The sequence below is a fragment of the Exophiala bonariae genome (assembly GCF_035927105.1).
Source record: "Exophiala bonariae strain CCFEE 5792 chromosome Unknown scaffold_4, whole genome shotgun sequence".
In the NCBI taxonomy this organism is placed as follows: domain Eukaryota; kingdom Fungi; phylum Ascomycota; class Eurotiomycetes; order Chaetothyriales; family Herpotrichiellaceae; genus Exophiala; species Exophiala bonariae.
The window spans coordinates 1,466,833-1,493,975 of NW_027042479.1; the positions used below are offsets into that span (position 1 = coordinate 1,466,833).

General features: G+C 49.5%; 7 protein-coding genes across 7 annotated transcripts; 3 read left to right on the forward strand and 4 right to left on the reverse strand.

Moving 5' to 3' along the window:
• Positions 1-1,431: 1,431 nt before the first annotated feature.
• Positions 1,432-2,239, reverse strand: LTR84_010105 (uncharacterized protein; the record flags this gene model as incomplete). The annotated part of the gene is made up of 3 exons (XM_064853642.1): positions 1,432-1,803; positions 1,862-2,074; positions 2,129-2,239. 3 exons carry the CDS (start codon positions 2,237-2,239, stop codon positions 1,432-1,434), a joined length of 696 nt encoding a protein of 231 aa, XP_064710041.1.
• A 7,134-nt stretch (positions 2,240-9,373) lies between these two features.
• Positions 9,374-10,511, forward strand: LTR84_010106 (uncharacterized protein; the record flags this gene model as incomplete). Its single annotated transcript, XM_064853643.1, has 2 exons — positions 9,374-9,500; positions 9,562-10,511. 2 exons carry the CDS (start codon positions 9,374-9,376, stop codon positions 10,509-10,511), a joined length of 1,077 nt encoding a protein of 358 aa, XP_064710042.1.
• A 1,663-nt stretch (positions 10,512-12,174) lies between these two features.
• On the reverse strand, positions 12,175-12,576 carry LTR84_010107 (uncharacterized protein; the record flags this gene model as incomplete). The annotated part of the gene is made up of 1 exon (XM_064853644.1): positions 12,175-12,576. The coding sequence occupies one exon, from the start codon at positions 12,574-12,576 to the stop codon at positions 12,175-12,177; it is 402 nt and encodes a 133-aa protein (XP_064710043.1).
• A 1,717-nt stretch (positions 12,577-14,293) lies between these two features.
• Positions 14,294-16,387, reverse strand: LTR84_010108 (uncharacterized protein; the record flags this gene model as incomplete). The annotated part of the gene is made up of 1 exon (XM_064853645.1): positions 14,294-16,387. One exon carries the CDS (start codon positions 16,385-16,387, stop codon positions 14,294-14,296), a length of 2,094 nt encoding a protein of 697 aa, XP_064710044.1.
• Positions 16,388-16,950: 563 nt separating this feature from the next.
• LTR84_010109 (uncharacterized protein) lies at positions 16,951-18,900 on the reverse strand (the record flags this gene model as incomplete). The annotated part of the gene is made up of 1 exon (XM_064853646.1): positions 16,951-18,900. One exon carries the CDS (start codon positions 18,898-18,900, stop codon positions 16,951-16,953), a length of 1,950 nt encoding a protein of 649 aa, XP_064710045.1.
• Positions 18,901-20,714: 1,814 nt separating this feature from the next.
• Positions 20,715-23,566, forward strand: LTR84_010110 (uncharacterized protein; the record flags this gene model as incomplete). The annotated part of the gene is made up of 7 exons (XM_064853647.1): positions 20,715-20,859; positions 20,905-21,049; positions 21,111-21,790; positions 21,845-22,060; positions 22,112-22,195; positions 22,242-23,076; positions 23,134-23,566. 7 exons carry the CDS (start codon positions 20,715-20,717, stop codon positions 23,564-23,566), a joined length of 2,538 nt encoding a protein of 845 aa, XP_064710046.1.
• Positions 23,567-24,941: 1,375 nt separating this feature from the next.
• On the forward strand, positions 24,942-26,393 carry LTR84_010111 (uncharacterized protein; the record flags this gene model as incomplete). The annotated part of the gene is made up of 3 exons (XM_064853648.1): positions 24,942-24,996; positions 25,270-25,301; positions 25,377-26,393. The coding sequence occupies 3 exons, from the start codon at positions 24,942-24,944 to the stop codon at positions 26,391-26,393; spliced, it is 1,104 nt and encodes a 367-aa protein (XP_064710047.1).
• Between the last annotated feature and the right edge of the window lie 750 nt (positions 26,394-27,143).

Genomic DNA, 27,143 nt, shown 5'->3' on the forward strand with positions numbered 1-27,143 from the left:
GGACCAACTGATGCCCACTCATTGAGGAAGAGGAGCCACGTGTAGACCGGGGCGGGTTATCTCGAGCTCGCTTGGAGGGTCTCGGGCAGCGATGGGCCCCTCGGCCCTGCTCTTGTGGTCATTCTGGGGGTACTCGTACTCACACCTTAGGGATCTCGAGCTGGGGTTGAAGAGCCTGTTAACTGCTTCGACCCCTCCAACCTTGAGCATTGATTGTTCGTGTTGCCCTGATCGACCACGTCGAGTCGTTCACACAGCACATGGATGTTCGGAAAGGAAGCATGTTTTGGGAGTTTGTTCAATCAATGAACCTGCACATCCCGGATAGCACAGATCCCATGGCTGAATCAGGGCTTATCTGCACCAGAACCGCAATCCATCTTTCCTTCGGCGTGGGAACTTGGAAGGCACACAAAATTGTCACCTGAAAATGCCCCCGCCCCCGTTGCTACTTGCAAAATCGTCCTTTGACCGCAACAATATACTTCATATTTGGCTGATAGCACCTAGGAACATTCCGTTGATGAAGGTTCATCGGGCTCAGTAGTATGGTCCACTTAGCAAGATTTATTCCCGTGTGCACCATTGCACCATTTTCCCAATCCGGCCTCTGTACTAAACTTCAACTGGGAAACGACTTGCGAGAACACGAAGATAGGCGTGCCCCCAGAACTTGAAGCTCTGGTTCAGGGAATTCTAACCACGGGTCCGAGCCACACCACATGGCCCCTGGTTGAGGTCTGGTTCAGTCCATCGGAAACGCGAGTACGAATATTCGTACTTGATGATGAAAGTGGCAGACCTTGATCGCGAATTAGCATCTTACATGATACTCGGCTACTCCTTAGCGAGGGCCAAGGAGGTAGTGCATTTCTCTGAGCGCACCCTCGAAATCTAACCCAAAGTCAACGGGTATCCCCCGCCGCGTAAGTGGGTTAGATGCCTATTTCCCAGTCGGGTGATAATTCATCAAGTACTATTAATATTGTCTGTGATTGTTCCACCACGGCAAAGCTTGCCAGATAGACGGCGGTGCTTCGGCACGTGCGACGTACTCGCCGAAGGATAAAAGTGGTTTCATGCTAAATATGTTGCATTCAACGGGTCATATCTGGAGCCGAGATGATAATATCGGAACTTTTTCCAGTCCAAACATGCCCATCAGTGCCAATTTCCTCCCATGTAGTAGGCTAACGTATTTCCTGCTCTCCTAAAGTGTCTCAAAGTTCGTGAAAGTAATAAATCCCGTAACGTGTGGGGAATCCAAACAAAATACCCGGCTCCAGTCATGCAGCGCAGTGTGCGCTTTCGCTCAAATACAATGGACAAAAAAAATCGACAAGTGCCTCCCCTTGTGAAGGATGGTATCTCTCATGCTTCCCCATGAACGCCCTAATTAGACATGACAATCGAACAAGAGGTCCGAATGCTCTATAGTGAATCCTCGAAAGAATGCAGGGCGAACTCTGAGTTTATGTCCACGGCATTCTTGTCGAAATAGGAATCTGGACCACTGTACAGCATGTCATGGGCTGAGAAGGCATCGAACTTGTCGAACTTGTCCGGCATTAGCATCTCACTGAAGGACTGGTCTTGACACGTCCGGAGTGCATTCAACTCGGCGCTGAGTTCCGCTATCCGGTTGTTGAGCTTGCCGACCTCATCTGCTTGGCGGGTGTACGTTTGGAGAAGATCTTGGTGTTTCTCGTGTAGGTCTTCAAGCTGATGCTCAAGTCCCTTGACGTGCTTCTCCTTTCGCTCCCGAAATGCGCGTTGAGATGCTCGATTCTGAGCACGCCTCCTCTGTTTCATGTTAGTCCATCTGTAGTAAAAGTTTTAAGAACAAAGGGGTATGACGTACCAAATGCATGTTAGGAATTGTGTCCTTTTCTTTGGTGGTAGATGTGCTACCTGACCTCCGCCGCCGTCGATTCGCTTGATCTAGAGTGGCAGCGTTGTTGTATTCAACTGCGATCTTGCCGTTCTGCGTCGGGGGATAAAAGTTTGCTGGAGCAGTGCCATACTGGAACATATCGTATTGTATCGAATTGTTGTTGAACATCATTGAAGTCATCTAATGTCATTTTGTGAGCTGGGTGGCCATTGTGCAAGGTAGAAGTATACTTACATTGGGTGTATCAGGACTGGAGCTCTCGGATGTGCTGTCGAAGTATTGTCCAGCAGCAAAGATCGATTGATTTGGCGATTGTGAAGGCGAGCTCGCATAACCATAGTCCATGTTTCCGTTGGAATGGAGATGCGACGTCATTCGATGGTAATGGGGTCGTATATATCTACTTTGTAGAGATCTTATCGGAGATCTTGATCGAAGTTTGATGGCGAAGTTTGAGTCAGCGTTGAGTAATAAGAAAATGCAACGGTCGGATGGATTTGGACTTTAATCAATTCCAATGTCAGATGGATGGTTCCATGAGGGTAAAGATATAACTCAGCCCAACCGTTCTGATTGCGACTTTCCCAAATATTTTGGCGCTAATGGAGGGACGGGGTTTATTGTTCTGCCACTGTCACAACTTGCATCAACCAGGCCGGAACTAACATAGTTCGTTTTACAGGGGTGCTGGTCCCCTTGGACAGCACAATGCACTGCAAGGCACGAGCATGGCGGGCATCACGGGCTCAGGCGGGAGTCGCTCATGCTGGACAGGTTTGGGACAGCCTGGACGGTTTGACCGACGGGAAAGAGGAGTGGTCAAGACAGTCGTCGAACGAATCGATGTGAGGGCTTGAACCCAAGCCAATCGGACTTGGTTTCCCGACTGCCAGAAGAGGTTTAGAGCCTGGCCAAGCTGGAAGAAGATTGGGGGGCATGTGGGCGGACAAGTGGGCGGGCAAGTGGGCGAGCAGCAAGCAGACTCATTTCATACGAGATTTGAAGCCAGCAGAATCCACGGTTCTCGACAAGAGTCTCAAGTCTCTGCTCATCATCGCCATGGTCTTGCCCAGTCGTAATCTGGTTCAAGGGTCCTCATGTCAGCGAACGCGGGGGGCTAGAGGCATCTGTCAGAGCACCACCTGCACCACAAGAGCACACTTATTGGCTTGGCTGCTGAACACAGTGTGAACGGTGCTGGAACCAAATCGCGAGTATCAGATACTCTACACCAGTGGTCAAGGCTCTGAAATCGACAAATTCCCTTTCTGAGTAGGTGCCTATCTGGGTTGGCGTGGATTGCATACGCCTATTCCGCCAAAATCTGTGAAGCATGAGGATCAAGGCGCTATGCCTGTCTGAGAAGGTGCCCTTAGAAAAAAAAGACCAATGGGAAGTGCAGCTCACGACATCCAGGGCTACTGGTGGCACGTACGGTTACCAAATGCTCTCGAGCGTCAGCATGCTTCTACTAGCAAGGATGGCTTTGCAAGCCCTGCTAGCGTCGAAGTACGAATAGCCCGAAGCGTCAAAGATTTGTAAAGACAAGTTGATTATCTGATCTCGAGATCCCCTCCCTAGGTACTATATCAATTCTCCAGACCTGGACATTGATCCCTCATGAATCACGACTTGTACTGATAGTAATTCCGAGTTCAATCTTCTCGAAGCGCTTCTTGTGGGAATTGAATTGACTCTATATATATTATACGGGTCGTGGTGGATATCGCTCCTCCCTGACAATCTATACAAGATTACCGGTTTCCACGGTATATTTATGCTTAGACTGGAACTGCTCGGACTAGTGTCATCCCTCATTGGATCTAGGACATCCCCCGCCTATGATCTTCACGTTCAACAATGCTTGTGCCGGGAACTAAACAGCTTCTAGCGTTTCCAGTTTGCTGATACTAGGACTTCGTAGAAGGCTGATGACTACGGAGCACCTCTGTTTGCGTATGCTGAGCGCGTTTCAAGCAGCACGTCCCACAGCAAGCATGCAGGCTAGAACGAACGAGGAGAGGCTAATGCATGGCACCTGTTTTGAAGATCCGCTGCGGAATGCTAATGCCATGATCATGTAATACAAATTCTGCTGACCGATGCGACTTGGCTTGGAGCTCTCTACAACCACTGGTCCATTCGGCGTAGACGAGCCTCACCAAAATCGCCAGCGCCGTTCTACACCAGTCACCCATTACCCTGGTAGCGATGCTTGCTGGCACTCACACTACTCAACGCACTTGCCCAGACGGGCAGTTTGTGGCGTTTTTAGGGTTTCGTCACACAGCGAAGTCCAAGTCGAACATCAAGTCTCTTAAAGAGCCTAAAATGCCACACCCGCGACGCTTTACTGAATGTCGTAATCGGTTGTCAACGTCCTCATTGGTTTTTGAAAGCTGGGTAGGGGGTACCAAGGGTAGAATTCCAGTTTGACTGGTGGGAATCTTGGTCATTCCAGCGTCCATTGGCCTTCTCGAATATCGTTGTGTTCCAACACCTCAGCACAAGTCATGTGCGCCATATCTCGCAGGGCTGTTTCCGAGACAAGAAACTTGAGGTCGATCACTCAAGGGACTGCCCAAAGCAGTCATTCTTGGCAACCTGGGTTTTGGATACCGACAATCCCCCCTATACACACATACAAGCACACGTTGACGCCGGAGGGAAACGATGTTGGCTACTGTCAGACCCTCTCTCAAGTCATCCATTATGTGAACCGCCAAGATAAAACCCAAGCCTCCCCAAGTCGCTTAACGAGATACCGAGATAGATTTATCCCCAACATATTTTGTGCCAAAGCTGAGTTGCTCCTAGCTTGTCGTTGCTTGGTGACTCTTGCCATTCACGAGTTCCACTTGACCTGGGAATCTCCGAGTAACTACTCATTACTGTTCAAAGTACGGATACTACTGCTAGTCCTGGTGACAAATTCACCAATCGCTTGCCTCTTGTAGATCTGACCCTGCCACTGGCAGCTCCAAGCATCGGATACTCCTGAAGTTGTGTGTCTTGGCACCTTCTCAAAAAGGGAATTCAGAACCTTGTCAACCCGTTATCCTCGATCATGATAAGCCCTACGGAAAATGCTAGGTACATACTCGGTACTGTAACCATGGAGTGGCCCCCTCACAAGCCTCATGTTGCTGCGATGTACCCGTGCCGCACTTCCTGTGTACGGGCGAACACCACCAAGTTGGGCACATACCAAGTATAGAAAGCGACAGCCATGCATAGCTGGTAACATATCCGAGTAATGTACGGATTGACCCAAAACAGCAATCGGAAATTAGGTTTACGCTGGATGCCCTACCTCTCTCTTGCTGACGATTCCGAGCCGCCTCAGCAAGTTTGTTTGCCGTTTAAGCGAGGTTTATGGGAGCGATCTATAGAGATAGAGGAAATTCTGATCAGAAATGCGATCACATCATCCTGTCGGTCGAGATCGCTCGAGACATCTCTCAGTGACCCGGATGCCGTTCATGTAATGAGAAAGACGTATGTGTGAGCATTTTACCGCCGACAGGCACTGAGCCGAAGACGTTGCATACGCCTGAGCGTAACGAGCAACATGAGGTATACGTGGGTGGGGATGGCATGATCGCGAGGCAAGATCTAGTACCGGGCAGGGTAGACTCATGGTGTGCTAGAGCTCTGGAAAGTACTATTCGTAAGTAAGTCTACCCAGCTCGCCAACGACAACAGACCTGATACGCGCTCGCGTACGGTATCTCTCAGGGTCAGGAGAGCCTCGTATTGCTTTCCCGTAGGCAAGCTCAGCCTAAACGCGCACCATTTATTCCCCGGTCGGGACACAGGTACTATGGCGGGCGGTAGCTATTTGGGCACGGGACCCTCCCGCGCTATTATTTAGATGAGCCATGAGGTCAGCGGCGGGATCATTGTCGCATAGTGAGGTGATATTTTCGTTTCAGTCATTTCATGGAAGGCATGGAAGGATTCTCTGGAAAACAACAAAAAGTTTGTTTGTAGATGCGATAGAACCCATGGTGGCCACCAGTGACGTACTTGGACATCAGAAGTTTTTGTGGGCGAAGTGGCGGCTCTGGGGAATTTGAGTGGAAAGCAGTCGGCAGAAATATTAGGCGTCCGCACAACGTTTTTCCGGCCGAAATCAAAGTACGAATACGCTTTGGAAAAGCCCATGGGGAGCATGATCGACATTGTGGTGCCTTGCATCGATGCCTCCCGAAGCGCAGCCTATCAATCTCGTATATTTTAAGAGTGCCAGTAGTATCCTACCCTGGTGAGAATGACACCGGATGTGGAAGGTTAACAAGGACAGTTTGTGGTTATTGACCTTACGTCATTGAACGATCGAGGCAGGGTCAAGAAGCAGTCCTCCTCTGCCACGTCGAAGACATTAAACTCGTCAGAAGCTAGAACCACATACTGAACCACTCCTGGCAAGGAGGCCGTCTGTGATTCAAGGTCACATGACCTGATGTTCCAGAGCAAGGGTCCTGGTGCAATGAGGTAATACTTGAGAAAGGTTTTCTGAAGAGACACGGGGAAACAATTTGGGTCGCTTGAGATCTCGGAGAAGAATCTCCGTATTGTTCCTGTTGATCATCTGCACGCTGATTCAGGTATGACATGAGCGCCCGCAGTGCGACCTAGCTGAGTCAGGGGAGAATCCGGGAGACACACCACTGGCAGGCGGCACGGTTTGCGCCGAGGCCATGTGGCGACAAGTTTTTCTTGCACAGATTTGGATGGTTAGCCTGGGTTAGAAATCCTCGTGGCATGATATCTGGTCTTACCAGGGGTCTTGGACCAGGGAATAAGCTGCACAAACGGAGCCTCAATTGGAGTGGTCCTGTCGGAACCTGGCCAGGTTCAGCCTCAATGCAGGACCCGAATAATGTGATCTCGATCTCGATCCTCGTCTGGGTGTCACCCTCGACAAGCGCTGATGACTTGAGCTGCGTCAAGGTGGGATGAATAAGTCCATTCTGCCATCCCGGTCTCACGCCTTTCCAGCGATGGCACTGTCGATACGTAGGAAGACTCCACGCCAGTCAGCTTAATTGCTATCCACGTGATGAATTAGCGACTTCTGTCGTCACCTTGCATCATCAATCGTGGGCAATCGATTTCTGAGAGGGAGAACGCCATGGTCAACGGAAGGAAGACGTCGACATAAGCAATAACAGCTGGATTAGGAGTCTCAAGCGAGCTGATGCAAAATATGACATTCAATTTTGGATTGCCCAGTCAATCGTGGAACTCTTGGTTCAGTGCTGTTTGAGCTTGTCGTTACACATCGGATCTTGGACACAATTTTTCTGATCGGTCATGAGAATGTGGATGCCTACCTGCCAGACACGAGGACGGCATGTCGCGGGCCTACTGGTACCTTGTCCGCCCACTGTCGAAATGCTCTCTCAAGCACCTCAACCGCGAAGAACATGGTGGGACATTGAGATGGTGTTAACTTGTGACTCGTGAGTGTAATGGCGGGGGTCAATATTTGGGTGGGAAGATTCTCAATGATCCCGCTACAAGTGGCTCGGTAGCGATATAGTGGATAATAAATGCAAGAAAACAGCAATCGATGTGTCCCATCTATGCGAACGACCTGGATTTGAGACGGGGTCACACGAAGATGCTCCGAACACGAGGGATGAGATCTCATCCCTAGCACCAGAGTTCGGTGAGGATGCCATGTCCTCGTTACGGTGGTGTACCTCGGACGGCTAGATATCTACCTGGAAAGCCACGTGCGACTCGGACCGTAGATCCGTACCCACAAGAGTTCAGGGCCACGGGATGCGGCGAGGAGGCAACCTTACTTTTGAGTGTTCCTGAACTCCACGTGTCGAGTGGTCGAGAACTGGGAGTCAGGGTGGATGTCAATAGCAGGAAAACAAACGATGGAATACACCATTAATAATTGATGAATCTCACCAAGGCTACCTAGTACACAAACTGGCCGTCCGAGCAGAATGGAATACATTCAGCGTTAGCAGTCTTGGCATACTTCTCAGGGGAACAACGAAATTGGTAGGCAGGGGGTCCAACATGCGACATAGAATTTCGAACAAAACGCCGGCGTTTCTGGTCTACGGAGTACCCGAATACCTAGGCTTCTGCCATATTGTTTAGAGTGTACGAGGCACGCGGTACAGTAGTAGTGCCAGCGAATTGTGCTCACACTGTTCAGCTCAGCCTCGGAGTACCTAGAGAGGTACCTATCAAGTGGTGCACGATGCCCTGAAAAGCTGTAGGTATGGTTCACGATCGGCGCCCGTAACGGTCGGATGATGATGGTCCCATGAACCATCTTGGGGGGCTAACTGGGGCCAAGATCGACCTACGAGTACGATAGGTAACGCGCTGGGTAGGGGAGCCCACTGCTGCCCGCTGCCTATTAATTGTTTGGTGCCCTTGAAAGCCACCTGGGCATCTCTGGCCCGTAGCTTTCCAAGCTCCAGGTGGCACCGCGTCGCCCGAGGTGCCCCCCAAACGCTTTTATCCGGACGAGCACGCCCCCATTCTATGGAGCGTGGCCAGTATCCGTATCTTCGCGTTGCCGTCCTGCTGAACTCTTCTTTCACTTTTCTCAGCTCTACACTGCAAAAAGGACATGTACTTGGCTGCGGAATTTGCATCATTGAAATTGAAATTGCAGCCCCTGAGAATTTCAGGGGATGGACCATGCCAGAGTTATCAACGCTGGCAGTGAGATGCCGTGGAATCTCAACGGAGGACACGGAACATGGCAGACCCTGACAAGTTCGTGTGTTAAGCCTCACCACTACCGACTACTACACTGAATGGCCTTTAGCCCCGTGTCCAAGCTCCTCAGGATTTCCTTTAGCACCCTCCACCACGCCGCCATCAATTGGACTTGTTGATCCACTCATGGCACCTCTGCTGCTTGACACTGGTCCATTCTTTGCCTTTAACCAACCGGCGTTCCCTCCTAGGACGACTACCATAACCGTCCGCCTCTCCCCGGCTCTTTCATGGCCCACTATTCGGTCAATGGATGCACTTGAGCACTCTCTGGCATATCCCTCTCAAACCACTCCTTCTCATCTGGGTTCGTACCTGTGTCGGTTGGCCTGATCCAGTTTGCTTTGTGTAAGACATCCCAGGTTCTCCGTACTGAAGAACGCGGTGCGCCTCCTCACCGTGTCGCAGAGATAGAGACACTTTACCAGCGACCTGTGTGAGTTACATCTTCGTTTCTTTCTCAATAATGTTTGGGTGGTTGGGTGCTTACTCGTCTGAGATCAGTCTTCTAGAATCACCCTCGGTGCACCCTGTTCCAGGTCGCTCCTGACGGCCTTGAGCTTCGAAACCCTTTCCCCAGACTACCGACCTTCATTTTTGGGTCAAGAATGAAAGGAAGAAGAACGCAGCTGCCACCGGGATTGTAAAAGAAAAACCTATTCACACCACTTTTCATATCTTATCACTGCCTGGAAGCACAGCCAATACCTGCCCATCATGGGTTGTATAGGGTCAAAGGTTGATCCCCAGGAGAAAGACGCCGCACAACAAAATGCACGTATTGAACGGCAGCTGCGACAGGACAGAAAACAACAATCTAAAACTGTCAAGATTCTCCTTCTTGGTATGTGGCCTGTCCGCGCAACCTAATCACAACATGTCGTCCGCTAACAAGATATCCACAGGTGCTGGTGAATCTGGTAAATCTACTATTATCAAACAAATGCGAATCATTCACTCGAGTGGATTCCAGGATGATGAACGAATCCAAGTCAAGGCAGTCATTTACTCCAACCTGATCGTCGCCTTCCGAGTCCTCAACGAGATCATGCAAGACGAGAAGATTGAATTTGCCAGTGATGAGAATGAGACATACAGCGAACTTCTGGATGGCATCGATGCTGACGTTGATGCACATGAGGCATTCCGGGACAAGAACGTGAAAGACGCCATGATAGCGCTATGGAAGGACACCGGAGTTCAAAAAGCCGTTTCCAAAGGTCACGAATTTGCGCTCCATGACAACCTGAATTACTACTTCCAGAGTATTGATCGCATGTTCGAATCTGATTGGATTCCCAGCGATCAAGACGTGCTTCATGCTCGTCTTCGAACTACGGGCATCACCGAAACCGTCTTCGACCTTCGCGAGCTGACTTTCCGCATGATGGACGTCGGTGGTCAAAGATCGGAGCGCAAGAAATGGATACACTGTTTCGAGGGCGTGCAATGCCTTTTGTTCATGGCCGCTTTATCTGGTTACGACCAATGCCTCGTTGAAGATGTCAACGCCAACCAAATGCATGAAGCTCTCATGCTTTTTGAATCGCTGGTTAATGGAGAATGGTTCAAAGACAAGCCGATTATCTTGTTCTTGAACAAAATCGATCTTTTCAGAGAGAAGCTCCCCATTTCTCCGCTTTCAGCACAGTTCCCAGATTATCAAGGCAAAGACGGTGATGAAGAGGCGGCCAAACAATTCTTTGCGAATCGCTTCCGCGCCATCAACCGGAATAGCGACCGAGAAATTTACATCCACTTCACCAATGCGACAGATACCAATCTGTTGAAAGCCACCATGGAAGATGTGCAAGACATCTTGATCCAAAAGAACCTTCAAAGACTTGTTTTGTAATAGTGGTGACCAAACCCCAAAAGTTTCACAACCAATTTTCCAGCATCTAAAAACGCCCCGGGGCATGACGTATTCACTGACATGTCAATTTGCATCATTCCAGAATGCGTTGGTCGAGAGTTCGAAGATTACCTGATTGACTCATTGGTTGCATAATCAGGGTTGGAGGCGATTTTATTTGCAATCAACACTCAAGACTAATGTGTTGATTCGATTCGTGTTGGGTTGGCGTTTACAGCAGGAATTAATTCATGGAGGCAGCGTCGGCGAATATGGTGTGCACTCTATGGGTTGTGCACTTGCTCCTATACTCCAGGAAAAGATGAAGAGATGATCAGACCATCCGAAAATGCCCCACAGTAGACATGTACAGAGGGCAACTTGAGCCATTGTTACAGAGCAAGAACGTACGACATGTCCAGATGGTGATGGGTGCATCTCCTAACATTGGTTACGCAGGTACATTGAAGGATCAATGCCTGATATACTGTGGGGTTCTGCCAGTGGGAGACAGCTGAAGAGAAGGAAAAGGGGGCAAAGCTATCGTTTTCTCCCAGCACCGCAGACAATGGCAGCGAGGATCGAAAACGGATCATGTTGATATGACATCCTATACTATGTCTGTCTTGATCTTCATCCTGCGTCGGCCATCATACACTCGTGTACAGGAATATTTCACTGTGAGTATAAAGGGATCTGCATGGTCCTAGGTATGATTCGAATGTTAGAGTACGATCGTATCACAATTCACATTACTCATTCGGGGTTTGAACTTCAACTTTCATGTACCCTCTCATTTTCATCTATGGGGAAAGCTATCGTGTGCGCTCTTTGGTTGATGCATCTTCCATCTCTTCCCGTCCCATTACGATCCCGCAATCAAAAGGGCAACACTCATTATCTCCCGCTCCACGGTCGACTCAAAAGACATTGCTACACTTGCAGAGTCTAGATGACATGTCAATCAGGAATCTACTGGGAAGAATTTACGCTTCTCACGTCTGACTTGAAAAACAGTCAACCCACTACCGCGACTCGCAGGTAAGGTCCCACCCCTTCCTTGTCAATACAGTCTGAGAACCACCATATGCGGACGAGACTGGATCCCGAGGGCCAACGCCATTGTTAACCCATTGGGAACGTCATATCACAGGACGGGCACTTTCCGGTCTCTGCAGGGTCCATGGATGCATGCAACGCGGCTTTGTCGTGCAGGAAGAGGAAACCAGAGTATTCCACGAGCATCGGTGGAGGTACGTAAATACATACCTTCTTTCTTCTCGATGGCTTACATTATTTCCTCGGAGTCTTAGTCATGGACGGCGTTCCGGGGATCTGTTGCTTGTCGTGAATGCGTCAAACCCAAAGTACGAACCGGATACTGACCAGATCGTTGATCTTAGTCAGGAAGGAGTCGATAGACATGCAGGCAAGACAGGGGTTTTGTTCCTGGCTGAGTGTGGAGTGTGTTCGTAAAAGAGCGTTTCTTCATTATTGAGTATATCATCCTAAAGAGGGAAAGACTGAGGTATCATGGTAAGCCAACTAAACAACTAACTAGGCACACACTCTCGTAAGATGAGCTTCTCGCACATTAACATCCGCGCACATCCACCGCTTCCACGTCCACTCTCCGTGCCAAAGCAACACACTCTCCAAGCCCTCACTTCTTCAACTTATGAAGCAAATCACTAGCAAGACTGGTACTGGGCCTGCGATCCTCGTTCATGCGGGTGCCGGCGGTGGCCTCGAGGCCGAAGATGCTGTCCTTCCGGGTGACGTCGCTGGCGACGGCGACACTGCCCTTGCGGGTGTTGACGGTAGCGGCGCCACCACCGGCGGCCGTGACGCTGCCGCGGCGCACGTTGTCGACGGCCGTCTGCGCCGCCTGCGCGTTCTCGTCCGCCGCCAGCGACGCCCGTCGGTCCCCTTCCATCTGGTTCGACGCCGCGCTGTGTCGCCGGTAGAACCCCGAGTGCCGCCGCAGGAACTCGTCGTACGTCCCGTTCGCTTTGTATCCGGCTCCGCCGGTGAGGGCGTGCGGCATCGTGAAGGACCCGGACATGGTTGGTTGTTCGGTTGATTGGTTTGATTGGTTTGGTTCGTTGGTGGGTATTTGGGGTGGACGGCCTCCTGGCGTATTTCTCCTTCGAGGATTTAGACTTTCCTAAACCTTAGGGTCGTTTGTTGATATCGAGATTCCCCGGTGCTGGTGGCTGATTGTGTGGCTACCGGTGATTCTGTCCTGCTTGGGTAGGCTGGAAGGACTATCTAGTTGGTGGAGAGTGCTGCTTGATTGCTTGGGTTTAGGGATGTACCGGAGCGGAGCCACGCCGTGAGAACGCTATAGGAAGGTGGAAGGGTGGTTCACCAGGATTAGACGTTTAGGTCTACCGAGTAATGAATAGACTCAACGTCTCAGTGGTGGAGTAACAAGTAGGTGGTCAGTCAATCGATTTCAGAACTTGAATACTGCCTATGTAAGACGTAAGAATTGATGCGAGAGGCCACGAATAACCCTTTATTGATCGGACAGGGTAGAAAATCTCGAGGATATGGTAATGGAAAGAGAGGATCCGACATCCGTGGAGGGCGGATTCGCAGTCTCATATACTGAGAGCAACTACGTACTCACCGTCGCCAAATGATGCCTTGAATGCAAAGAGCACACTATTTCCAGCACACAATAAACGCGAAAGCCCACTATGCCAATCAACGGATGACTTCCCCCGAAGGTAAAGTTTCCAATGCCATGACCATGGCCAGTGCCAGTGCCAGTGCTCGCTTCGCCTAGCAAGGGCTCCGTACGTGTGTACCACTGCGCACCACCAAGCAAGCAAGCAGCCCGTACAGCCGTACGCCAAAGACCAGACGTTCAAAAACATGCCCACATGCCCACGACACGCTGGGCCTGAGCTGGGCAGGTGCGAAAACCCCGCATTTGCCTCCATCAATACGGGGTCTGCCCAAACCACATCAGCTGTGCTTTTGATCGAATCATCGACAGAGCTGTCGAGTTTAGAATTTGGCCGTGACTTTCGAGGTCACCATCTCCGAGCCAATACGAAAGAGCGCGCCCGGCTCGCTCGGATATCTGTTTGTGAATACCTACGAGTAGGTATCTAGTGTGCCGTAGTGGACGAGTGAGTGCTGGACGGGCGACGATACGGGTGATACTTTGCTTTTGGCTTTTGGCTTTCTGAGATTGTGGTTCTTGTCGGGTTGGGAGAGGTGGGTAGGTAGGTAGGTGGGCGAAGGACTTGAGTTTCGTCTCGAGGCTCTATTCTGAATCGCTTCATTCAAGTCATAGAATGGATAACTAGGCGGTTGGGCCTTGTATCGTGTGTCGCGTGATGTGTCGGATCGGCGTGCCGGCTTGACTGAAAGATGTACCTCCAGTATGTCGGATGATAAGAGGAGCGGTCATTGATCAACATGAACTGTGAAATGTGGACAGCGAACTTTTGGCTTTTGGCTTTTGCATCACCATCTATTCACCTATCCTACGAGGTAGACTATCTTATCCCACAGTTTAGCAATCCGAGGAAGCACAGTTGACTCCTTGGTCACTTGTCAAATATGGATGGCTGCATCCAGACAGATTCCGCTCGCTAATTGATACAGTTCGCTTCCAATGCATTGTAAAGAACAGACATGAAAAGCGCAAGGTGCTTAAACTGATCGCCGAGTGGTCAACTCAAGCACAACTCCACGCTTTGACTCCATCCATGCTGCAAGACAAAACTCAATCCTCATCGACAAAGGTGACTTATCAACCGTCTTCAATAATCATCATCACGATCAAACTCGGGATCCACTTGCGCCCAGCCACTGTTGTGTCGTACTGCCTCTCGGTCTGTATTTAACCGTAGAGATCGTGCCTTCTCAGGATCCTGTCGCCAGCATCTACTTGTGTGATCGTCCGCGACGGTGACCAGGTTGCCATTTGTGGTCCAGGCGACGGCTGTGACCTCCTTTTTGTGACCATTCACCAGAGCAGTACCGTTCTGGTAGATCGGAAGACCATCGGCTGCATCATGGTATACTCGCATCCCCTTGGAAGCTCTCGTGGATGTTCGAGAGCCCGCTGTCTCCAGGGAAATAGGAGGCCGCATGGCGGATTTGGTCAAGTATCGCTCATTCGTGGGGAAGATGACTGCACACTCTTGTCCACTCCCAATAGCAATCATCTCGGCTGTGTCACCAAACGAGTCGCTGTTGTGGGAGCTTGGCCTGACAGCTAGCTTGTCGTAAAAGGAGGCTATACTAAGAGATGGATGACGGAACCCATACAACGGGCCAAGTCCCTGCTTCGGCGTTCGAGTGTATTTTGAAGGTTTGGTTGATGATGCTGACATGTCGGGTGAACCACCAAGTACCAGATGCGCAGTGGAGTAGGCATAAACAGTATGATCACGACAGGCGGCATATAGTCTTGAACCATCAGTGTTCATACCCATGGAAGTCACACCAAACTGACGATAATTATGATGACTGTCTGGTTCCAATGTTGCAGATACGGGCGTCGGTCTGCCAGAGTGATCCGCATATGATACTCGGGCATCCCACAGCTTGATAATAGCGTCGTTCTCCGAAGCTGTTGCAAGTAGATGTGGCCGACTTTGTCCAATAAAGGTGCATGTGGTTATGGCGTAGTCGTATCTACTTGGAAGGGCCCGCTGCCGTCTTCCCTTTGCTCGATTCAATTTGTCCAGTGAGGTATGCGCATCGTATATCTCATTCACAGGCTCCATTTGAATGGTAGTGTCCCAAACATCATCCAGGTTGTTGAAATTCTGCCCTAGGACAGAGTTGGGGGCCTGAGGAGATCTAAGATCCCAGAGGAAAACATTACCGTCTCTTGAACATGTTGCAAGCACTGAATTCCCCGATCCTGGCTGAAACTGTATTCTCTTCACGGAGCCAGTATGAGCCCGAAAGAAGAAAATCGAGATGCCTCTTTCGATGTCATAGATGTGAGACATCTGGTCTCCAGAAGCGGTGGCAAGGAGCTTGTCATCGTCCGAGATTTCCAAGTCCATCACAGCGTTATCATGAGGCCGCCAGGATTTCAAGATCTCGGCATACTTATAGCAATTGTTGTTATCAAAAGTCTGATGTACACGTACATGTCCGTCTTCATCTCCTACCGCAACCAGAGGACTCTGCTTGAAGCTCGTCACGCAGAATGGTAGAGACGAGAAGCGTTGAATGGAATTGTGGTAATAGCGTGAGTCTTCTGGAGTGCTGTAAAAATGGGCCGTTTCATGCTGCCACAACGAGCTGTCGTTAGTCTCTGTGATGCGCCCTCTGGCACCTAGTTGTCTCGATAGAAAGGCAGCAGAAGAACCTGTAGATCTGTAGGGTAGCAGTCGAGGGCGAGAAGTGATCGGCGGGAGTATTTCATCCTCGTCCTCTTCGTCCGTCGTATCAATGGCCTCATCGGTTTCGTATGTTTCCTCATTCCCAGCGACTTCATCTTCCACTCGAGCTTGGGGCTCATGCGATTTTTCATGATATGTCTTGATTGGCGAAGAAGGAATGGATGCGATGGACGTAAAGGAAAGCTTCCGCTTCTTGTTCGGACGGCTACCCTCGCCGGGGATGGGTAGATTCAGATGAGGAGCACTCTCAGCTCGAGTGTTGAGCCTGGCTGCGGAAAGATCTTGTAAGACTCTTCTAGACGATTTCAAAAGTCGTTGTGCATTGCGAGGTCTGGGAGTGAAGAACTTGTTGAAGCGATTAGGCGTGACGGATGGGTTCTTCTTCATCCGCGTGCTTCTCCTTGGACTTCTGAGCGGGCTGCTGTTCTCATCGGAAGGCAAGGCGAAGTTGAAATGTTGCGAAGTAGCATGTCGTTCAGGCGTGAGGTCCATAGCGACAGGGGACGATCCAGAAAGGTTTGAAACCGTCAAGCTGCAGTTAAATTACACAACAGAAGTTCAAATGAATGCTGTAGGTACAGACCAAACCGAAGCGAAGAAGCAGAAAGTTGAAGTCGGACGGGGAGAGATGAATAGTGATGATCAGCCTTGTGGAGGGCAAATCAATCCTTATTGGTGGATATGGTGAGTTCGAAGCGCGTCAAAGTGCCACACATCGTGACGCGACGCGTCGAGCCGGCAGAACTAGAAATTCCGAGATGCTCCCCACAAAGAATCAATCAACTTCTATAGAAATTGGAAGCTTTTGCAGCATTACTCGGTGATCATCGAGCCAGACTTTTCACACACGTCCGCAGATGCACGATACAACGAGCTGAGAAACATATATGTGGGCAATTTGTGGCTGGTGGTAGTCACGGCAATAGCAAATTCCGTTGCTTTTATAATACATCTGTTTGAAATCGAATTCCAAACGATTTCGCATTGTCACAGTAAGGTCATTAGTCGTAATAATGCCATCTCCAGCCTCGTCCTCAGCCAAAACCACTTCCTGGTCATCTCCTCACAGCGCCACCACATTTGCACTCACGTATCTGTCTCTTCAGTTCCGCATTCTCTGCAAGAAGCTTGTAATTCTCTTCTTCTACCTGCATCAATGCTGCCTTGTATTGTTCAACATTTACGTCACCCGACGCCTGAGTCGAACCAGAACGACCTTGCGAGCTTTGACCTAGTTTGTTTTCACCCAACACTGGAAGATTAGGACCGGGGCTCGGCGCCGAACGATTGGTAACAATCGACCCTGATGTTGGCGGCCGCTTGGAGATTGAGCCAAATGACAGAGCCGAGCTCGATGTCAACGGTCTGTTTTCGTCATTGTGTAATCGCCCCAGTGTTAGACTACCACTTATGTTACTGGCCTGGTCTGGATCTTGCTCAGACAGGATTCCCGCCAAACCAGGTCTGGTATTCTTTTGTCTTCGGCTTAGACTTCGCCCAAGGCTAGGGAAGAACCGAGGTTTCTCCTTCTCGCGCATGCTACCTGTCAGGGCAGGAGCCTTGCGAATGGTGCTATTTGTTCGGGTCAAACCCGAAAGCAATTTTGTTGGAGAAAGACCTCCTCGTCTTGTTTCATGCTCGATCCGTAAGGAATCGAGAATAGTCGATGCTGCAGGTTCCATTTCGCAAATCTCGGCGATGATCTTTCGCGCCTTTTCCAAAGTTCTTATGGCTGCAGTGAAATTGGTCGGGACATGAGGAAGTATGGTGTCAATGTAAAGACCGTATCTAGATATTCGCTGTGCTGGCTCCATAAGCAGAGATGGGGCTTGTTGAATGGAATAGGTTCCTTCCTTCAGATACTGGTCCAGATTGGAGGAGATTTGAGAATGAAGGTCAAGATATTCCCTGTATGGCATCGGGAACTTTGGGAAATGGTTCAGAAGGACTTTTGCAAAGGTGTAGATACCCATTGGGTCTTTCGCGTTCTGGAAAAGTGTAGGATTGGCTTGAGCCTCGTCGAGAAACTGCAAAGCAGACTCTTCGGAATTCTGCAGCGCAGATTCGATGTCATCCAAAAAGGCAAGATTCAAATCTTTGATTTGATCCAGCAGTGACGGGAAATGGATCATCGCATTGACCGCCTTTTGACTGCGAGAATCCGAGAATTTGGTGCTGATAGATTTGGGGGTTCTACCCTGGTTAGTAACCAAGTCCGTAAGTTCCCGTAGCCTGGTGATGTATCGATCTTCTGTATCGACAAACTCGCACATTTTGAAACGCATAGACTCCAGCTGTTCCAAGGATTGATTGGTTGTGGGTGCCGAACTGGGCTTTCGATTCGATGGCGTGGATGTGGAGATGGATGGCGTCCTCCTCGATTGACCGCTGGGGATTCGTTTTGACGGGGTCTGGACGTATCCATTCCTAGCTGAGTAGTTGCCTGCGTCTGCCGGGTGAAACGAAGGTCTAGTTTTTCTGATGGAAGCCAGTGGTCTGACAGGAGTGACTGGGCTCGGAGGGCGCTCTTTGGAGAAAGGACGAAGAGCATCAAGAACTTCATCAGTATTTAGCACTCTGCTCATACGACAAGTGACCTGTGCGGCGTGTGTTTGGCCCCATTTGGGTGTGAGTCCGTGGTGTTGATTTTCGTCAGCGATGGCATTCTTGACCTCGGTTGGAATCTCCGAGAAATATCTGCACAGAGCGAAAGCAATTCCTCGAGATACATCGTCTCGTTGTTTGTCCTCCGGAAGCTTGTGTACCGCAGAGTAGTAACTGCTGTTAGGAGCAACCGAGAATGCTCCAAAGCTCTTGAATCCTGCGGCGCTGAGAATGGTAGTTCGGATTCGAGATGTGGAGGCCAGTGAGCCGATCGACTGAACAGGAGAGTAGAAAACAAGGATACGTGGTAGGTAGGGAGCATCTTCGGCATAGTATATTGTGGGCACATCTGCCGGATTAAGCACGGCCGACAATGCGGCCAAGTTGCCCGACTTAGACATGATGGTCAATCGAGAGGACTGCGGTAGAGGATGGAACAGGCCAGGTGGGAGATTGTGCCTCAAATCCTATGAGCATGATCAATGAGGAGAGCTATGATAGGTATACAGAAGCCCTGACAAAGATACACGTCAAAAGATACGCGTCGAACGCGCTCCAGATGTTTACAATGCGATTTTGTTGAGGGGTAGCATGGCCTTGATAATTGTGAGAATGTACTCGGTACGGGGTTGGAGGTTTGTGTAAACAGATTGCTAGAAACGGTGACTCGGAGTTCCCCTTCGGCGTTATGATATTCCGTTACATGGCACTAGGCCTAGTTGAGAGTCATCCCAGGGGCCTTTAATTCCGCACATCGGCGATTGAGGTCAGCACCACTGTAGGCAGTGTGCCCTTGAACTTCAGCTTTGAATCCTCCTGCTAGATATCTAGGTACCTCTTTGCAAGATAACCAATACTAGCATTCCAGAGTGGGTTCAGGGCAACAGTGAAAAACTCGGCTTGATGCATGAAATGTGGGGTACACATCTGACTCTCATTACCTAAGGTATCTGGGTAAGTACCTAGGTAGTTTGCCACGGAGCAGATGAATGAGTCTCCTTGTCCACAGCCATTTGATGGATCCATGAGATAACCATTTCCGTTGTTCGGATCGAATAGCGTCCGAGTCAATTATTGATACGCGCTGACCAGTCCCCATCTCGACTTGTTCTTGCGCTTTGCGAGCATTAATAACTCTGTTGTTGCTCACACTTGAATGATAACTCGGGATTGCGAGTACGACAGAAAGAAAAGTCATAAGCCAGTGGAGCAATCAATCCCAATCTGCTTTGGACATGCGCGAGGCCACGTTGGTCCTGGCGACTCACATATTGTAAGCTGTAGCTGGAAGCCACATGTCGCTCTCTAGCCCCATAAAGTAACATCTGACTTCCTTGTTGAAGCAGTAGGTTCGAGTGGCATAGCCAACAAGCTTCTCTAAAGTACCCTCTGTATTTGCAATATCTGTCCTCTCGGTGGCACGGCAGACTCTCAAAAAAGCACAACCCCTCGTAATGGTTCTGGTTGGAAGCGGAACCAAGGTGCCCTAATCAATTCGTCGTCGTCATAGTCAGCATTGAGAGAATCTCACCCCACTCTAAAACTCGTGTTTGATGCAGCCTTGATTATCTATCACGGACTCGGATTCAAGACTGGTGACTTCTACCCCCAGGTTCCGACTGATGTCCCTGACGTCCTTCGCTTTATCAGCCGGTCAAGCTTTAATCTCCGCTCCTCAGATTTGGCGGCTACTTTTCCTTTGAGCCATTCGTGTCGTTGACGGATCTTGCATCACACGATGGCCTTCTCCAGAGCTCCTACGTCAACACCTGAGGAGCTCGCCCACTGTCATGTGTTTATTTCTCCACCCTCAACCTCAGGCACGCCTCTCACAGGCCAGATGTCATGCAGGTGCATAAACGGGTGTCAATACAAACTTCTTATTGATTCCATTCCCCAAGGATGTTCCTTTTGGGTCCTTGTGGTCCCTCGGCTAGCCAAAAATGATTGGGGAAACTTACCTCACACTCCAAGCGGCAGTTCACGAGTTGCCATCATTGGAATACAGTTTTTGCCCTCTGTGGCGAATGGTCTAGTCTTCCTCTGATGTTCTAAAAGTGGAACACAAAACCTCACACTACATTTCCGAACGATTTATTGGCTTATGGTTGATTGAGAGCATCATCAAGGGTCTGATATATATTGACGTCGTGCTGTTCAATTGCTGCTTACTCGTACCTATTCAAACCACCATTCAAGTATACCCACACGAAAGATGGCGATCCGAGCCTCGCGTGGAGTCCGATTTCACGATATTCGTGGTGACAAGTCGGGTCAATCCCTTTTGGACATGCTCAAGGACTCGTTGAATCCAACTGACGCATCCCCACCTACCTTTCCAACATTGCTTTTATATGATGGTACAGAGGCTCTTACTATCGTGGATGAATGCTAAACAACAGTAGAAAAGGGTCTCAAGCTCTTTGAGGACATAACGTACCTTGACGAATACTATCTCACCAATGCCGAAATCCAGACTCTAGAAACACATGCAAATGCGATTGTCGAAAGGATCACAAACGATGCTCAATTGGTGGAACTCGGTAGCGGGTAGGTCACCTCGATGCCTGACGTTATGTTCTAGTCGCACGTTGCTGACGCCGGTGGACAGCAATCTCCGAAAAATCAACATCTTGTTGAAAGCATTTGAAGCAGCCCAAAAGCATGTCGACTATTACGCTCTTGACTTGTCTCTGCCCGAGCTTCAGCGCACCTTTGCCGAGTTAGATACCGGGGCTTACCAATACGTCTCTTTCAATGCATTGCATGGGACGTACGATGATGCACTTGACTGGCTCAAGACCACTGGTAACCAAGGCAAAGCGACATGTCTGGTCACCATGGGCTCCTCCCTTGGCAACTTCTCGCGAGAAAGTGCATCAAAATTTCTTGCCAATTTCAGGAATGTGTTGCAATCATCAGATTTGATCCTCGTGGCACTCGACGCATGTCAGCAACCTCAACGTGTCTTCAACGCCTATAATGATTCTCAGGCTGTCACTGAGCAATTTTACCGCAACGGTCTTGACCATGCAAATTCTCTTCTCGGATATGAAGCATTCAAGCAAGGTGAATGGCGACCCGAGGGTCGTTATGACGAAAAGCTGGACCGACATCATGCATCATATATCCCACTGGTTGATGTGGTCACCAAGGATTTCTCATTCAAGAAGGGAGAAAGAATCGCTCTTGAAGATGCCTTCAAATACAACTCGACGCAAAGCGATCTGCTATGGCATGAAAGTGGCCTTGTGCCTCAGATGTCCTATGCCAATGATGCGGGAGATTATTGTCAGTTTGTCTAACGATCAAAGAATATACAGTCCAAAGCTAATCACATCCAAGTTGTCCATTTACTTTCCCCAGCCATCATTGACTTCCCAGTCAACCCAGGAGAATATACCTCTAGTCCAGTGCCTTCCTTGGTTGACTGGCAGCATCTATGGTCGGCATGGGACATTGTCACCAAGTCCATGACTCCGAGAGAGGAACTTCTAAACAAGCCCATCAAGCTGCGGAACGATTTAATCTTCTATCTTGGACATATACCCACTTTTGCAGGTAAGCTTGTATCACGGCATTCTCGCTAACGATAGGCTAACGTGGCACCAGATATTCACGTTACGAAAGCTATTGGTGGGCTTCCCACCAAGCCAGCGTACTTCTGGTCAATATTCGAGCGTGGTATCGATCCTGGTAAGCTAAAGATCCTTCCCTTTCTTTATTCTACTAAGACATTTAGATGTGGATGATCCTACACATTGTCATGACCATAGCGAGATCCCCGATAGTTGGCCACCACTCCCAGAAGTCTTAGAGCATGCCGCGCGTGTTCGATCACGAATCACCGAAAGCATTAATTCTGGCCTGGCGTCCAAAGACCGAAAGCTTGGTCGTAGCCTCTGGCTTGCTTATGAACATGAGGCCATGCATCTGGAAACATTCCTCTACATGCTTATTCAAAGTGAGCGGATATTGCCACCTCCCGGGACTGATCGACCAGACTTCAAGAAATTGGCCGAACAAGCTCGCATAATTCGAGTCGAGAATCAATGGCATCGAATTCCTGCACAAAAGATTACAATTGGGTTGGATGATGCGGAGAACAATGATGGACCTGACAGATATTTTGGCTGGGACAATGAACGTCCATCGCGCGAAGTCTCTGTAAAGGCCTTCGAGGCTCAAAGTCGACCCATTAGCATTGGCGAATATGCTCGCTTTTTAGAGGCGACTCATGCAAACAGTGTGCCTGCGTCCTGGGTCTCTGGATATACGGATTCCGCGCAGACGATTGGCGTCAATGGCTCGAGCAATGGAGTAAATGGACTGTCTACGGTGGCCTCTCCTGGCTATCTTGAAGATAAAGCCATCCGCACCGTGTATGGCCTGGTGCCTTTGAAATATACATTGGATTGGCCGGTAATGGCTTCTTATGACGAGCTGGCTGCATTTGCCAGATGGTCCAATGGCCGAATCCCCACCTTGGAGGAAGCTCGCAGCATCTATAGCTATGTTGACTCCACAAAATCAGCTTTGGAGCAAAATCCTAGCAAGTTGATCTCTGCTGTGAACGGGTAAGTGACTCATTCCCAAGGTATAATTTGCGGTGCAATGATTAACTCTGGTCCCAGACACCTCTCCAACGACGGAGTAGAGGAGACACCGCCATCCAACCCTTTGTCTCACGTCACTGCCGTTAACGGCAGTGCATCAAAACCCGACCCGAACAGCCTGTTCATTCCACTCCACGACCATGCCGTGGCCTTCAAGACCTGGCATCCAGAACCTGTGACGGGGAGCACGCGTCTCCGTGGTCAAAGTGATACTGGAGGCTTATGGGAATGGACAAGTACCCCACTCGCAGCACACGAGGGCTTTAAAGCCATGGATCTCTATCCTGGTTACACCGCCGACTTCTTCGATGACAAGCATAATGTTTGTCTTGGTGGGTCCTGGGCCACTGTTCCCCGAATTGCTGGTCGAAAGTCCTTCGTCAACTGGTATCAGCGAAACTACCCGTATGTCTGGTGCACGGCAAGACTGGTCAGAGATGTGCAGGCCTAGGGGGCTGCTTGCATAAGGCCAGTCACTCTGAGATCGGCAAGGGTTGCCTGGTCGGCAGAATCATGCACGAGGCCGTTCGATCTCAGTACATGGAGTGCGAGGATGAATGGGGTTGTCCGAGACTCAAATCGGAAATTCATCTTTGATGTCTTTTATACTATTAATCATGTTTGACGATGGATGAACGGCCTCTGAGAATGGTGATTCCTCGATCCACATCGCTTTCTGCTTGAGTTAACATGTGGACTGCTCCCAAGCCTACCGACAACGAGCAAACAACTAAATCCGCCAACCAAGGGACCGATTGAGAACGTGACCGAGGGATTGATTTTCAAAAGTTATCTCCACTCATTATCTTGAGATTGAAAAATAGCATACGACACTCATTTGAACTACAATGCGATGAACAAAGCATGAAGCTGAGATCATCTGCATACGGAAAACGGATGGTCGCTTTCACGAATACATTTCATTGACAAAGAACCTACGTCACCTTTCTTCGAAGTGTACACATTTCCTGCTAGTTTCATGAGTCGTCTTGAATATGCGCCATGGTGTTTGAACTTCACCTTTGCCACTGACTCTTACCCTCGGGATTTCACATCAGGCCAGCCAATTCTTGAAACATTCCAGCCTTTGCAGCGGCTCATGTGTTGGTTGTCGCCGCATGGATGTCGATGTTTGTCCGATCCTCATTCCATGTCCCTTCCGTGTCAGCCATGAGACACAGTCTTCTTCAACACACCCATCGTGTAGGTATAATTGCATTGCATTGGTGTTCGCAATTTGGTTCATGAGAAGGTATAATGTTGTATCACCTGCCATTACGTGCCATTTCTTCGAATACTTTCGTCCTGCCCTTGTTATATCATGAGTATACTTGATTCACTCCTCTCACCTCAGATTGACTCACGTCGTTGCAAATCAGGTGCCCTTCCATGCAAACAATCCTGGTGCCCGCCCTCTCCAAGATCCCAAATTCACGTTGGCTCTGGTAACACTGTCTATTATCACATGCTTGCGCAACTTCATGTTGAGTCACTGCACATTGTCACGCGGTAACTACGCGGACCCTTTACCAACGACAACGCGAATCCCGTTACAGAGACTGCGTTGCGTGTGGACAACAACTTCCAAACCCTCCCAAACTCTTATCAAACCTCATCCGCGTTCAATTTTGCTTCTTCATCGGGCAGTAGCTTTCTCTTCCCTCGTTCTTTCCGCTCAGGCATCGCGCGACTCGCAGGAGCTTCAATTTCCATCCTCGTCTCGATTTCCTTGCGCACACCCACTGTCAAGCAAAGAAAAACAGCAAACAAAAGTGCGAGATACAGATTCACTTCATTGTCCTTCTCATCTCAGGAAGGTGCGAGCCATGGATCCCGCAACGCCCAATGCGCCCTTCAAATGGGAAGCCGCATCTGGTCTTGGTAAGTTCAATCGCAAGTCTACTGACCCTGTCCCCCCTCCCCCTTGGTGGCGGATGCCTCTCAGGCTCCTGAAAAATCTCCCTTGCATTTCACAATGCTAATTCTATTGGTCTTCACGCTCCATAGAGCACAGTTGTTTCCTCTGCGCAATGAAGATGAGCAATCAGAAAGCCAAAGTCACTTGCTATGGTATCCACTCAATCCCCTGCTACAGATATCACCAAACCATGCACGCCATTGGTACCAGTCACAACTGTTTCTCCTGTATTCAAGCAGACGAGTTGCACGAGAACAGACATCGCAGAGTGAGTTTTCTTCGTCCGGTTCGCTCAAAGGAAAGACAACAGTCGCTGACCATGGTGGCTCCACCACATGAATAGATTGCCGAGCTTGTCGCAGAATACAAGGCTGTAGGTGAAGAGGAAGGAAGGCAGGCACAACCAACCCCAAGGCCCGGTCTGGATGAGTTGCCACTCAATGTTCACCGGCCCCGAGTACAGCCTGCACGCCCACAACATGATCCTGATGAGCAAGATGATGCAGAGGACAATGATGAAAACGATGACATCGAGGCGACAACCACCGACACCACAGCCAGTGATCACATGGCTCCCCCAGGCAAACCTACCAAGGCTGAGAAGCGTGCACTGAAGAGAGCTGCCAAAGCGGTCAAGTCCCAGAACAAGGCATTCAAGAACCAAGCTAGACATACAATCAGCGTCAAGACCCAGGATGTCGAATTTGTCAATACAGTCCTTCACGGCGAGGCCGCTCCAAGCGGTGCAACCCATCCATTGGCTTCCGACAAAACTATCGAAGAAGTCATCCAGAGAAACTTGGGGTTTGTGTCTCACATTGAAGCGCACAAGAGACAGCTGATCCACAGCATTGGAATTCGTCGAAGGGATGAGCGTCGCAATGGAACGCCGAACCCCAAGGACAATAAGAAACGACGGTTCAGCGCAGTCAGCAACAACAGTCACCAAGACGAAGATGAGGAAGATGAAGAGACCGAAAATCTTTTGACAGCCGTTCTCGTCAGACTTGGGATTGACCAGGAACAAATCAGACTGAGTGGTTGTGCTGGCAAGAGAAATACAAATTTGAGGAAGAGTCTCGGAAAACATTCTTCTTTGACCGGAACATCTTCCACAGCTCATGGCAACAACTATTCCAGCCCAGCAGCGCATCGTCTATCCATCGTGGGTAGCCTGAAGAGACTTGTCAGGGAAGATTTGGAGAAGTTCGATAACGACCAACACGAGACTTATATTCGGGCTGGTGGCTTCTGGAGGTACGTCGGAAAACCCGTGTTCGACAGGATGACTGCAATTGCTGGAGAATTGGACTGGAAGACGGGCGTGAAGTTGAAGGAAGTGAATGCTGGCATCGAATGAACGTTGTCAGTTTTGAACAATCGGTTGATGTTTCAGAGATGTGGACGTGCATTTGGAAGTGGGAAATCCATTGAAATGGGACATTGTCGTTACCTATTGGAAGCTACCCGCCATCGTCATTGCCATGTCGCATCACGTCGTGACAGATTTTTTACGAGTGGAAATTGGGCGCAACTTGAAAATCGATGGATGAATAATTGAGATTGAAGGGTTGGTCCGCTCTCGATGACATTTGTGTTTTGAGTTATCATCATGTCTTTGTTCTTTTCCTTTGTGTCAGACTAGGAACTTCTTGAATAAGATCACAAACATGACGAATTGAATTGTTTCTTCATATTCGGACTTCAAAATCGCGTATGAATATGGTGCTTGCATTTTTTTGGTGATGGTACGTATCCCACCTACCCACACAGTCACCCATTCGGGGTGTGCTCACTCGCTACCCTAATTAGACAAAAGAGTAGCCGTCCTTCTCCCGTGGTCTGATCCTCCAGTAGGTCAGGTAGCTAAGTGGGAGTGCTTCAATCCCACCCAACTATATCACCCGATCGCAGCTCTTCTCTGGCCCCTTCCCCTTGAAATCCGATCCTCATACAGCAAGTGTGTAGATAGATACGCTTGGTTGCGCAGGATGATACAACCCCTCATTCGCAGAGGCCAATTGCTCCCGAACTGCCTTCTTTCTTGCTGCCATTCCTGTGTGCTGCTAGGTGTCATGTCACAATGGGGATACGTTGATGCAGTCTTGTG